At 37.0% G+C, this 13860-nt stretch overlaps 1 protein-coding gene across 7 annotated transcripts in view; it reads right to left on the bottom strand.

The window, feature by feature from the left end:
• LOC133630688 (anoctamin-1-like) overlaps window positions 1–13860 on the bottom strand; it is a 242799-nt gene that overhangs the window by 59743 nt on the left and 169196 nt on the right. For all 7 annotated transcript variants that reach the window (XM_062022331.1, XM_062022333.1, XM_062022332.1 and 4 more), the window contains 2 exons: window positions 9005–9139; window positions 2307–2467 (listed from right to left, as the gene is read on the bottom strand). In XM_062022331.1, the coding sequence (XP_061878315.1) occupies window positions 2307–2467; window positions 9005–9139 (296 nt within the window). The remainder of the gene's footprint in view (window positions 1–2306; window positions 2468–9004; window positions 9140–13860) is intronic.

Genomic DNA, 13860 nt, shown 5'->3' with positions numbered 1-13860 from the left:
AAAATATCCATGAACAAAAAAGCAACAGCAAAAAGCCCAGTAAAAATGGAGAACTAAAAAAAAGCACAACATTCCTTTACAGTATCTAATACCTGCGATCTTCAGGGTTAGGCCACAAGTTTTCATCCACATCGCATCTGATGTTACAGTATTATCAGCTGGGATATATTGTTTTACAACTGATATTACTGTATTACAGAAGCAGAGGTTTTTATACTGTATCTAAGGTTTGGAATATTGTGTTTGCAATTGTGGGATGTTGTGTGTTAACATTTGTAAATAATACAAAAACAATCCATAATTTTGTTTGGAGGTATAGCTTGTCTGTTAAGAAAATGTAAGCATTATATGAATGTGTTCACTGACTGCATATTGTGTGAAAACAACATGAAATGTGTGAATGGTATGGCCACAAAGAACCGATGTTGTGCTAATCGTGTTTAGAGTTTTGAAAATGTGACTACTGTTTAGAAAAACGCTTGTTAGCGACTGAAAAAAACTGTAATATGGTTTCTGTAGGAGGACAAACATGACACAAACCTTCCTAATTGTTAGAAATCCTACTGTTTATATTAAACATGCTTCACTGATGAGTATTTGCAAGCACTGTTTGGTCTTACGAATTTCAGTGGTCGTTGAACTCACCGTTGTTTGTTTACATGTATAACTTTTTCAGACGCTGTCAAAGTAAGATGTGTTTTATGGCACTCCTTTTTTGTCTCACTTTGTCCACCAAACTTGTTATGTTGTGTGTGAATGCACAAAGGTGAGCTTTGTTGATGTTATTGACTGAGTGTTAATCAGGCATATATAACATGCTATTTATGCTAGCTTTATATACATACTGCATCATTATGCCTCATTTGTAGGTATATTTGAGTTAATTTAATTTCCTTTTCTTATGTCATCTGTGTTTTTTATGACTATGTGTATATCTCATGACACATTATCTGTATGTAATATTGGCTTAATTTCTGATTGCAAAGATTATAATAAATCCATTAGAAGAAGACAGCCTGCACTTTCCTTTAACTTGGATACACACATCTATACCTTTGGCCATTCTAAGCCAGAAATGTCAAGGTGTTATCTCACCTGCTGAGAAGGCTCCGTTTTACCAATGTTTTCCAAAGTTGTAAAAATGTGTAGAATAAATATTATATTTCAACATTTCTTTTAATGAAGATTTGCATAAGCCTGTGACAGATAGTAATTTTGATAGTAGGCTAATATAGACACATCATGTGTTTTTCCTCATTATAAGACTTATAAAAAGGCTTTTAATTTTTTGTGGCTCCAGATAGATTTTTTTTTTGGTATTTTAGGTCCAATATTGCTGTTTCAACATTTTGGGTTGCCGACCCCTGGACTACTGTAATGCCCTGCTTTCTGGTCTTACTAAAAAAGTTGTTGCCCCTTTACATCGGTTTGAAAATCTCTGCATTGGCTCCCTGTGCATCTTAGGATACATTTTAAGGTTATTCTTATAGTTTAGAACTTTTTTGATGCTATTGGGCCTTATCTCTCAGATTTGCTTTTACCCTACAAACCTTTGTGGACCCTGAGATCCTCTGGCACTCGTCTCCTAATTATTCCAAAAGTCAGGACACAAAGTCTTTCATCTTTCAACTATCATGGTCCCTGTCTATGGAACAGATTGCCGAAAGACAACATGGCGGCAGAGAGCATTCATGTTTTTAAGAGCATGCTTCAGACCCAATATTTTTGATTTGACTTTTGTGTAATATATTTTTAATCTTATTGAAGTTATTTGTACATTTCTTTTATCTCATTAGTTATGCTAGATTTTATTTAGTTTTATTAATTGATTATCTATTTATGATATATATTTGTTATCTTAATAATATGTTTTCCTTGTATTTTATCCCATATTCCAACTCATGGTTCTTACTATCTTATATGTTTTATTATTTCTACTTTCCAGCATTCCTCAATGGGAGCCCTCTGCATCAGGTGTTATTGGCCATGGCTGAGTGGACGCTATTGTCAGCGTCCTGCTGCCTGTGGTCTGTTGCAGTGTGATAGTGTTTCTTCGCCTAGCATGTACTCAGATATGCATTAATTTGTGTGTACTTGTGTGTGTTTTTGTGAGTGTGTGACGAATGGGGATGTTGGTTATCGGGGTATGGTGTTTAAGGCTGTAAGGCACTTTGTGTAGTATTTCTTTTATGTATGGAAAGCACTTCATAAATAAAGTCTGATTTGATTGATGATTAATGCGATACTTTTTTGTAATTATTCACAAGTTAACTCATTATTGTTATATAAAACATTAGTTCACCCACCCCAAAGAGCCATGAATATAGAAAAGAAAACCGTAGCTGGGTTGTCAAACAAGTGACTGGCTCTTGCAGTTCCACAAGCTGAACTAAGTTTCCAGTAGCTGCAGACTTTATCACACATCGGGCACATGGTGATGTTCTTCTCTGGGTTGCAGATCTCCATGCTGTAAGACAGTTCAAATATAAAGTTAAAAGGAGATAAACACAAGTAGTGAGTGAATAATCCCCTTACTGCTTGCATATTAACAAAGAGGTGTCATGTGTCATTATTAGGCATTTTTTTGGCCAAAAAACTGCACACAAATTCAATATTAGGTGGCTGAAATTAGTAAATTAGTAGTATTCTTCTAAATATTATCTGTCCGTTTCCCAATTGGAAGGTGGAAGAACCTCTGCAGGTTGTCATTAGCCAATCAATCTGCTCGTTTATTTAGCTTGCTAGATAGAAAAAAGCTGTGCAACTGTGCGTCTTCTGGCTGTCCATTATTCCTCTCCTTGACTTAAATCTGTCAGTGCGCATGGAAACATCCATTGAGTTAAAGTTAAAGTACCACTGATAGTCACACACACACTAGGTGTGCTGAAATTACTCTCTGCATTTGACCCATCCCCTTGTTCCACCCCCTGGGAGGTGAGGGGAGCAGTGAACAACAGCTGTGGCCGCGCACGGGAATCATTTTGGTGATTTAACCCCCAATTCCAACCCTTGATGCTGAGTGCCAAGCAGGGAGGTAATGGGTCCCATTTTTATAGTCTTTGGTATGACTCGGCCGGGGTTTGAACTTACGACCTACCGATTTCAGGGTGGACACTCTAACCACAAGGCCACTGAGCAGGAGTTGAGGATAAAAAGCACATAATTGCCAATATGTATTCCATTCCTCAATCCATTTTCTACCGCTTGTCCCTCTCGGGGTCGTGGGGTTGGCTATCCCAACTGCATTCGGGCGGAAGGCGGGATACACCCTGGACAAGTTGCCACCTCATTGCAGGGCCAACACAGATAGAGAGACAACATTCACACTCACATTCTCACACTAGGGTTAATTTAGTGTTGCCAATTAGCCTATCCCCAGGTGCATGTCTTTGGAGGTGGGAGGAACTCGTAGTGCCCGAGTTACGGAGAGAACATGCAAACTCCACACAGAAACACCCCGAGCCCGGGGATCAAACTACTTACTTACATAACACTTAAGTCTATATATATATATACAGTACACACTGTATGTGCATTCGCCTTACATTTTATACTGTGTTCATCCTCTCTCTTGCCTTCTCCTTACACATACAGAGACACTGCAGGTAATCAATGTGCATGTAGATATTTTATAGATAATACTTATTGGCGGCTAGCACGGTGGAACCAGAAGGCCACTGAGCAGACTAATTGAGCCACTGAGCAGTAAATATTATAATATATGTGCTAATAGCAAAAAGCAAATTAAATTTCAGCTTCCTGCCTCTCCCTTCTAGAGCTAATCCTTTATCTTCTGACACTGGCCTATTCAATCCTGGCAAATTTTATAGTAGTGTAAACTAGTTAGCAGCGCAGTTGCTACATATTCACGATTACATTGTTCTTAAAATTGAAATTTTGGTGTTTTGGTCTAAGCTTCAAAAATTCGGATTAAATATCTTATCCATCTCAACTATCTTTCTTCACCTGTCCTTTTTCAGTGATTCCCTATTCCTATATGTATCTGATCATGGTGCAGTGTCAAGACAAAATTGAAACTGTCACAGCTTAAACATTTGGATTTTGTTTTACGTGGAAACAAATTAAAGTAATATTTTTTATGAATGGCTGTATAGCCTAAATCATTCAAGCACTATTGACCAGTGATGGGCAGAACATGTGGCCACTGAAAAGCCTGAGAAAGTTGAGGAATGCTTATCAAACTTATTTGGAACATCCCACAGGTGAACAGGCTAATTGGGAACAGGTGGGTGCCATGATTGGGTTAAAAGCAGCTTCCATGAAATGCTCAGTCATTCACAAACAAGGATGGGTCACCACTTTGAAAAAATGCGTGAGAAAATTGTTGAACAGTTTGAGAACAACATTTCTCAACCAGCTATTACAAGTAATTTAGGGATTTCACCATCTACGTTCTGTAATATCATCAAAAGGTTCAGAAAATCTGGAGAATTATGTAGAGTGGATAGACCAGGGGTCGGCAACCCGCGGCTCCGGAGCCGCATGCGGCTCCTTGACCACTCTGATACGGCTCAGCTACATACATTTCGACCCCCCCGATTTTCCCAGGAGACTTATGGATCTCAGTGTCTCTCATAGATTACTCCCAGGGAAAAACAATCCTATTTACACTCTAATTACTAAATAAAGGGCGTGCCCTAATTGCACTGCAGTAATTGTCCTCCATAGCATTTACATACAGCATGCCAGTCCCGCCACATGTTGCATGTTGTTATTACTTACTCACAGGAGACAGCAAAGCATACTTACTCATCAGCCACACAGCTTACACTGACGGTAGCCGTATCAAACAACTTTAACATTGTTACGTTACAAATATGCGCCACACTGTGAACCCACACCAAAAAAGAATGAAAAACACATTTCTGGAGAACATCCCACCGTAACACAACATAAACACAACACAACCATTACCCAGAATCCCATGCAGCCCTAACTCTTCCGGTCTACATTATACACCCCCGCTACCACCAAATCCCCCCACACATCAACCCCCCCCCCTCTCCGTGCTTTGGTTGAGCGGAAGAGTTAGGGCTGCATGGGATGCTGGGTATTGGTACCGTCAGTGTAAGATGTGTGGCTGCTGAGGTAGTACGCCTTGCTGTCACTTACATGAGCAAGCTGAAACTGCATTCTACATGTGGTTGAACAGGTACACTGTTAGGGCAGATTGTAGAGGATGACAAATGCAGTGTCATCACGCTTTGATATTCTGGAGTCTCCCGGGAAAAATGAGAGGGTTGGCAAGTATGACGCTATCAAGCGCCATTCATTCAAAACTCGCGGGCTGCACTAACATCAAATTTCCACATTAAAGTGCGTGCCGGTGCGTGTGTCGGAGACCCCTGGTTAACATAGCACAAGGCATTTAAGCTTTGTATGCAGTGTTTTTCATTTAAAAAATTTTTTTGTGGCTCCCATTACTTTCTTTAATTTGTGAAACTTGCCAAAATGGCTCTTTGAGTGGTAAAGGTTGCCGACCCCTGGGATAGACAATAGACAATCAACCATATGAATGATGAACAATCAGTTGTGTAATCCTATCAATGAGCTCAGTACATAACACAAACACATCAGCATATAAAATCACAGCATGTTTGTACAAAATCAGATCAAAACCTCAACCCCGCCACAGTTCATTGAGATAAAAAAAAACACATCTGGGTTTATGTTGATAGTGTCCTGGGGGATTGAGTGAAAGAACTGGCCTGGCAGGAGGTTTATGCTTCAGCTCAAGTGCTTGTCTATTAAACCACCTTGTAGTGTGTGACTTCATCAGAACTTTGGTCGCACAGTAGTGCACATTATTCCACAAGAAGTGGGTTCTTTTTTCGGCAACGTCAGCTCTCAAATGTGTTTATCACTAATAAGATCACATTTATTCAAGTAACGCATTCTGTATTTATTTTTTTTAACCACCTGGATGATGGAGAGGTATTGTCAAAAAATAAAAAAATAAATCTCCTCCGTTCTATACACTATACTATACAACCTGCCCTATCATTTGATTCTACCATGTTGGCAAAATACAAACACACAATATATATGTATATATATAACACATAAAACCTATTTTATTATACTTTGTTAAATTGACTCAGCTAAACTATTTTGGCAAACATTTATTGTGATTCATTGTCATTTCCAAGAGCCAGAATAGACAACAATTCAATGCATCATTATGTGGTTACAATTTTTTCCATTTGCTTACACACAATTTTACTAACTGTGTGTCTTTTTTCAAAGGATATACGCACTTTTCCAAACATCACATTCAATTTTCTTAATTCCTAGATTATTTGCAAAATGACACACTTTGGTCAAAACATATGCCCATTATCAAAATAAAGCAAGCATTTGTAAAAATGCAGTTTTATTTTCATCTCACTCTCACAGACTTCAAATGATAAGACACTATTGGAGTGAGTTACCCAGAACAATGATAAATACAAAACACATTTGTAAAAACCCCCATTTTACTATAAGAAATCACGTTTGGGGCATTTTCCCGACCTTTTTAGCATATGTGATGAATTATTACTGTAACTTGACAAAATATATTGGCAAATATGTAACAATCGTCATTGTTTACTTTGAAGTGGGCCTAAACGTAAGGACCTAAAGAGAAAGTAAAAATATCCAGTAATCTTTCCAACTGCTCAACAATAATGCTGCAAACTGAAAATATTTATTTTTACCACAGACAAGTAAAATAACATATTGCAGTAGTCAACAATGACATGCAGTACAAATTAAAATCTGAGACAAATAAAAAGGTTAGAAAAAAAATCTGGAGATATATAAAAATACAGCATAGAGTATAGGCGACATGTGCAGACTTACGCAACAGCAACTCTATGAAAGAACTTACTCAAAAGTCTCAGTTACTGATTCTAACTATCACCTGCAGGTCTATATGGATCAGGCCATAGTGCACATGTGCAAAATGGGAAGGTGTGTGTAAAGCATTGTGTGAAATATTTCGCAAAAAGTGGGAAAGCAGAGGCCATACTTAATATTAGGCAAATCTCCACAGTGGTTTTGCTTACTGTGTGTAGACTTTAACTGTGTGAACATTTAAAATGTAGTGTTTAAGCAATTGGAAAAAAGTGTAAGAAGCAGCTGTTTGTAATTACGCATTTGACCAGCAGGTGGTGTCTTGTGCCTAAGCATGCATTTAAACTTAGAGAAATTCTCTAACCAATTGGCTCAAGTGGTTCAGTGCCTCATGAGGAGATTAGAAACAATTTATGTCTATGCTGTTCCCTACAACAGAGGCAGTGGGATGTTGCGTAGAGTTTTAACCCAGTGATATCGCCAAGACTGAACATCTGACATGAACACGACTGCTCGAAGAAATGTGTGTCTTTTCTCTTTATGAAAAAGGAACAGCAGCATGTGTCATAATATCCTGTGGGGATGAGAAGCAGATGGAGGAAGAAGAAGAGGCCTCAAGGTCTACTCGAAACTAATTCCTCAACTTATTCTTAAATGTCAGCTGTCACCATCCCCTAAGTTACTCTTAGCTAGGTATGTTAGTACATTTTTTAATGTACACACAAGGGTTTGGCAGGTTCAAGTCAGAAAAAGTGGAAACAAAAAAAAACTTTAGCAAGCTATACACTTTAAAATAAACAAAATCAGCAGTGTAACATACTATACAATGGTGATTATTTATTAATATTTTCTAAATTAACAATTCTTTTTTAAATTACATTATTCAGACTTGTGATTTTTGATCAATAACGATTAATTGCAGTTAGTTACTTGCTTGCATGGTTTGAATTACTTTAAAAAATAGACCCAACTATTTTGATGCAAATATAATTTTATTGTAACCAGCATCTTATGAACTTGCAGGATATAATCTTACAGTTAAACATTAGAAAATAACAAAAACAACCTGAGAGCAACATGGGGCATCCTAAATATCAATCATTAAAAATGGCATTAAGAAGGATTTACCTCAATATTATTAAGACAAAAAAAATGCAATATGAACAAAATAGTTTAAAGCTTTAAAATTACTTTGTCAATTTTGGGCCACATCTGGAGGAAAAAATTCCAGATCCCGGGTCAGTTGAAGACTTAAATGATACCATAGACAAAAATCCCAACTCAATGTTCCCCACAGATGTGTCAGAAAAGTAAATAATCAAAATAGTGAATAATTGTATATCCAAGACATCAAATGATTGTAACGGAATTGATATGGAAACAATATAAAAGGTTATTGAAGAGATTTCAGAACCTTTAACGTACATCCGTAATCTATCGTTTCTAACAGGCAAATTCCCAAGCAAAATAAAAATAGCAAAAGTTGTACTGATTTACAAGACTGAAGATAAACACCTGTTTCCTTACTTCCACAATTTTCTAAAATTATAGAAAACATTTTAACAACAGATTGGACAAATTCAAAAAACAATAAAGGTACACTCACGGACAACCAGTACAAATACACAGTCAACATTTGATTAATGGAAAAGATGGAAGAGATTACCAATGCAATAGATTGTAAATAATAACAAATTTAACATCATTAAAACATATCTATAACATTTTCCAAAATCAACTACGACTAGAATTCAAACTCGGTGCCCTACAAAATATGCACAAATGCTGTGTGCCACAGGAGTCAGTCTTACTGTCTGGGGAGATTTGGCAAAATATTTCTGTCAGTGACAGAGCAGGAAGTGGCTGGGGACACGTTTTTGGTATAATTTCAAATAAGTGCAGAATCATTCATTAAATTACATTCTATATGCCCTTATCCATGAAAAGTGGGGCCCCTCATTAGATCAGGAGACCCTACACAGAGCATGTTCTGCCTAAAAGGCGGGGCGGACCTGTATTTATAATAGATCAATTGCCCAAATACTTCTGAGTGTATGAAAAAGGCTTTAATAACAGTTGAGTATGAGTTTTGTGAAAGCTGACAGTTTTGAAGATGTGATCCATTGTTGTGCTTGAGTAACTATACCTTGGTGTATTGTCATCCACTGTTGCATAGCCATACAGGAACACAATGACTCCCACCATGGAAGCAGGAATCAGCATCTGAGTATACAGTCCCAGCCAGGCAAAGTACAGTCCAATCTTCTCACCAAAGTACTTCCTAAATTGGGCAAAATGAAAGCTATTATTAACTAAACCTAACCCTTAAAAAAACAACAACTTTGTATCTTGTTGCTGCTACCATTAACACAATGCAATCTTAAGAATGTTGGATAACAGCCCTTATTTTTTCATCATATCATATTCATACATTTTTTATGGACACAGAGACCATCTTGAAACCACTTTCTGACCGTTGTCTGTTTAGGATGCGCGGTTTGGTTGGCAGTCTTATTTACGTGCCTGAGTTTGACTGCGCTCTTAGCCATGTTGTAATTTTTTGTGCTTTCATACTGAGTCTAGACATATGTAGGACAAAGTACTACTTTTTAAAAAATCAGAAATAGCAAAAGCGTATGATGCATGTGAATGTACGACCCTATCTGCTCCATGACAAGAGGATAAAGAAAAATAAGGAAGTTATTGACTACAATGGCAGACTCGCGCAAAGCTCTTCAGGTAAACCTTTATCATATATGGAAAACCCGCTGATGTCACATGTTGGAAAGACGTCACAAGTTGTGCAAATTTTAAACGGCTCGTTTGGATGAAGTATAAAAAAAGGCAAGATTGTTTTATTATATATCTCCGCAATGCCTCCATGGTTTGATTTTTTTTTACTTTTAAGAACTTATGCAGAATCCAAATACACAAGAACAGTTACCAAAGGGTAAGACAAATTGGTTTTGCATACTAGGAACCCTTTAAGATAGGAATACGGCTTCTTTTGTAAGAGTAGTTTCTGGATGTTTTGGTAATTAAATGTTTTTGCATTAACAACACACCTTTTGACATTGCCAATAAGGTAAATCACATGAAACCTGGTTGAAAATGAACAAGTTATAATTGATTTCATTATACATGCATTGCGTTGAATTTCACTGTTGTCTTGACTAAGATGACCGACACATTGACACGTCACGGCAGGCTGCTCCTGCACCTGAGCTGACGTATCTGGGGAGTTCCGGATTCCCATCGTCCTTTGCGTCACAATTTGTACAATTTAAAGTTTTGTTTTATGACTTGTTACAGCTATTGTTTATTTTTCCCACAGCAGTATTAGTAGTAGTTAGTGTGTGCTTTACATAACTATGTTTTGTGTGTTGTGTTCTAATTTTGTGGGACTGTAATTTAAACAGCTTGTTGTGCAGTCAATTCCTCGCCTGTTTTCACTGACGTATATACAATTAATGTCAAATGTGAATGCAAAGATTCACTCATTAGAGTTAGTGCACAATGACGAGAAGTAGTTATTGAACATTTGTTGCGCATGCTACCTTTGAAATTGATTGGTAGTTTCCAGGACTTTTTGACCAGGTGCTTCAAATTGCCAATTTGGCAGAACCAATTAGAAAATTAAGCACCCTTTTTGGGAGGGGTTTTTTGTGGCCCCAAAACAAACGACTGAATAAAATAAATAAAGCACCTAAAAAGAAATAAAAGTTTAAACATTGGCTACAGCCCGGGAAGCTGTACACATTAAAAATAGTAACATGTAGTAATCAGTTGTTCCTTTGAACAAAAACAACAGTATGTGTTAACCCCTGGATTAATGCGTGCTCTGTGTCTGTTCATAGCTATTGCTCTATAAGCCTCCACTGGAGGTCTGCCGTCCATTTTTCAAGATGGAACTTGTACAAATCCTCCAGCTGCCATTAGGGAAGGAACCTGGCCCAAATAACTGTCGACCTCGACTCCTGTCTTGTGCCTGTCAGATTACACTCCTGTCGTCATGGACTGTGCCCGCCTACAATGTGCGTCGTGCCCGCCTTGGGCTGGAAGCTGTTTTTTTTTTTTACATTGGAACCGGTGAAGTGAAATATATTTATACAGCACATTTTCTCTAGAGACAACATTTTTAAGCTACGTAAACATAAGATAAGTAATTAAAACAAAAGCACGTTGACTAAGACTATAACACAATTAACCGAGATGTTAGTTGAAGTATAAATACAAGACAAAAATATTGTCAGTAACAAAATCTAATTATATTTAATTTAGTCTTGTCGATGGGCGGGACATGTTCAGAATATATTCAATCTCAGGTCTTTAATGGCGTACATAATTATGAACGAGAGCCAATCATATGTGTTTCCTGGAGAGATAAGGAAGTCACCGCCAAAACCAAAATGTATGGATTTAAAACATGTTCCACATGGTAATTTGTGTACACCTGAGAGAAAGAGAAAAGGACACATTTAATTTTTACTGTTTAAATGCCATCAGCAGGCAAGTCATCGATCGATTTGCCAGGATTAATTTGTGGCGTATTAAATATAAGCCTGGTTGTGTTGTGGCTAATAGAGTATATATATGTCTTGTGTTTATTTACTGTTGTAGTCATTCCCAGCTGAATATCAGGTCACCCCCGGCTCTCACAGCATCTTCCCTATCTGAATAGCTTCAACCCCCACTAGTCCTTCACTTGCACTTTACTCATCCACAAATCTTTCATCCTCGCTCAAATTAATGGGGGAATTGTAGCTTTCTCGGTCCGAATCTCTCTCACTTCATGCGGCCATCATTGTAAACAATAGGGAACTTTGCGTATATGTTCAACTGACTACGTCACACTACTTCCGGTAGGGGCAAGCCTTTTTTTTATCAGACACCAAAAGTAGCAATCTTTATCGTCGTTGTTCTATACTAAATCCTTTCAGCAAAAATATGGCAATATCGCGAAATGATCAAGTATGACACATAGAATAGATCTGCTATCCCCGTTTAAATAAAAAAAAATCATTTCAGTAGGCCTTTAAATAAAAGAAACCTTCCCCCCAAAAAATGCTTGAAAATGTAAGCCCTTCTTTTTCCATTCAAGACCCCCTGGTAGAGTGGGCACTGTGTTATTTGCCCAGTCACATTGCCCAGTTTACTTTGGCAGATGTAGATTTTTTTAATATACTGACATCCTTTTGTAAGCAGCAGACATATTGTTGTTTTCCTACGAGTATACTAATGTCATCTGCATATGCAGTGATCTTGGGTGGATGATGGGGATCCAAGTCGGTTACTGGCATGACTCGACCTTTCTCCAAGTGTCCATAAAAAAGGTTCAATTGAAGGCAGAGTAGCTGACCAGAGATTGGACAGCCCTGTCTGATGCCCAGCTTCACAGCCTTTTCCTACTTTTAACAGGTACTGTGCTCCCTTGTACAGTAAACTGACCCAACTTAAAAAGCCTTTTCCAAACCCAAGTGCAGAAAAAAAATATTTGTGATCTACACAGTCGAAAGATTTTGCTTGGTCCAATGAAATAATGCAAACATTTAAATCAAAATATGTCCATCAAGTCTCCAACAAAAAAAATATTTTCCATTATGGTCCTATCTGGAATGCAATAGGATTGATCGCTATGTACAACAGTTCCGATATATATTTTGTATATATATATATATATATATATATATATATATATATATATATATACATATATATATATATATATATATATATATATATATATATATATATATATATATATATATATATATATATATATATATATATATATATATATATATATATTGTTATATATATATGTATATATATATGTATTTTATTATATATATTATATTTGTATGTATATTATACAGGTCCTCCTTTTTTGGCAACGGAGCCAAGACTTCACGCTGACATGACACAGGGAGAATTCCTCCATCCAAATACTCAAGAAAGAGTCCGACGGTCTTCCTTATAAAAGTATGTGGTCAGCCCATCCATAACAGGTGCTTTCGCATTTGCCATCTGGCCTACAGATGCTTAGTCATCTCCGAGTCGAGTCTTCCTCTCATCACGGGACTACTGGGGGAGTCCATTAAAAAGACGCAAAATGATTACCCTGCCAAAATTTACCTATCTTTTTCAAAATTTACCAATTCTAATTCCTGCAGATTTTTTCAAAAAACTTGAATCTTTAGTTCTAGATTTTGTGTGGGGATATAAAAAACGCAGAATATCTAAAAAGCACTTATTCAGATCTACAAGGGAAGGGGGGCTGGGTCTCCCAATGTTCAAAAATTATTATTGGGCATCAAATCTGAACGCACTGACCTATTGGAAGATGGGGTTCCCAAAAAATGAATCACTTAATTCTGCTCCCTTGTGGCTGAAATTGGAACTGCAGTCATTAGTTAAACCTTACACATCATTGCTATCTTTACTTTTTACTAAACCAGTCTCTTCTATTAAATCAACAAGCCATAGTGTAGTAGTAAGAAATTCTATCAAAATTCTTTCTCAAATTAAAAAAACAATTGAATATTTCCAATGTAACTTAACCATTGTCTCACAATCATGCATTTATTCCATCGATAACAGACATAATTTTTTTTAACTGGTACTTGAATGGAATTAAATGCATAAAAGACATGTTTGTCGAGGACAGTCTTGCATCATTTGAGCAATTGCGAATCAAATTCAAGTTGTCCCAATTCAGTTGGTTTTGCTATTTGCAGGCAACAAAATGTAATAAAGAAAACATTTCAAAGTATCAGCTGGTAAATGAAAAACACCCTCTCTTAGAATTACTAAATTTATCACCCACAAGTAAAAAGCTTATCGCCAAATTTGCCAGCTGCTTTATTATGCCCATGACATCAGCAGACGGTGTTAAAAGAGCCTGGGAACAGGAACTAAGAATAACAATACCCAAACGGACACTCTTTCAAATTCACAATTGCTCAATTAACAGCAGACTTAGGCTCATACAGTTTAAAGTGA

Source organism: Entelurus aequoreus, linkage group LG16 (assembly GCF_033978785.1).
Source record: "Entelurus aequoreus isolate RoL-2023_Sb linkage group LG16, RoL_Eaeq_v1.1, whole genome shotgun sequence".
NCBI classification, from domain to species: Eukaryota; Metazoa; Chordata; class Actinopteri; order Syngnathiformes; family Syngnathidae; genus Entelurus; species Entelurus aequoreus.
This window is presented reverse-complemented; position numbering and strand designations above follow the sequence as displayed.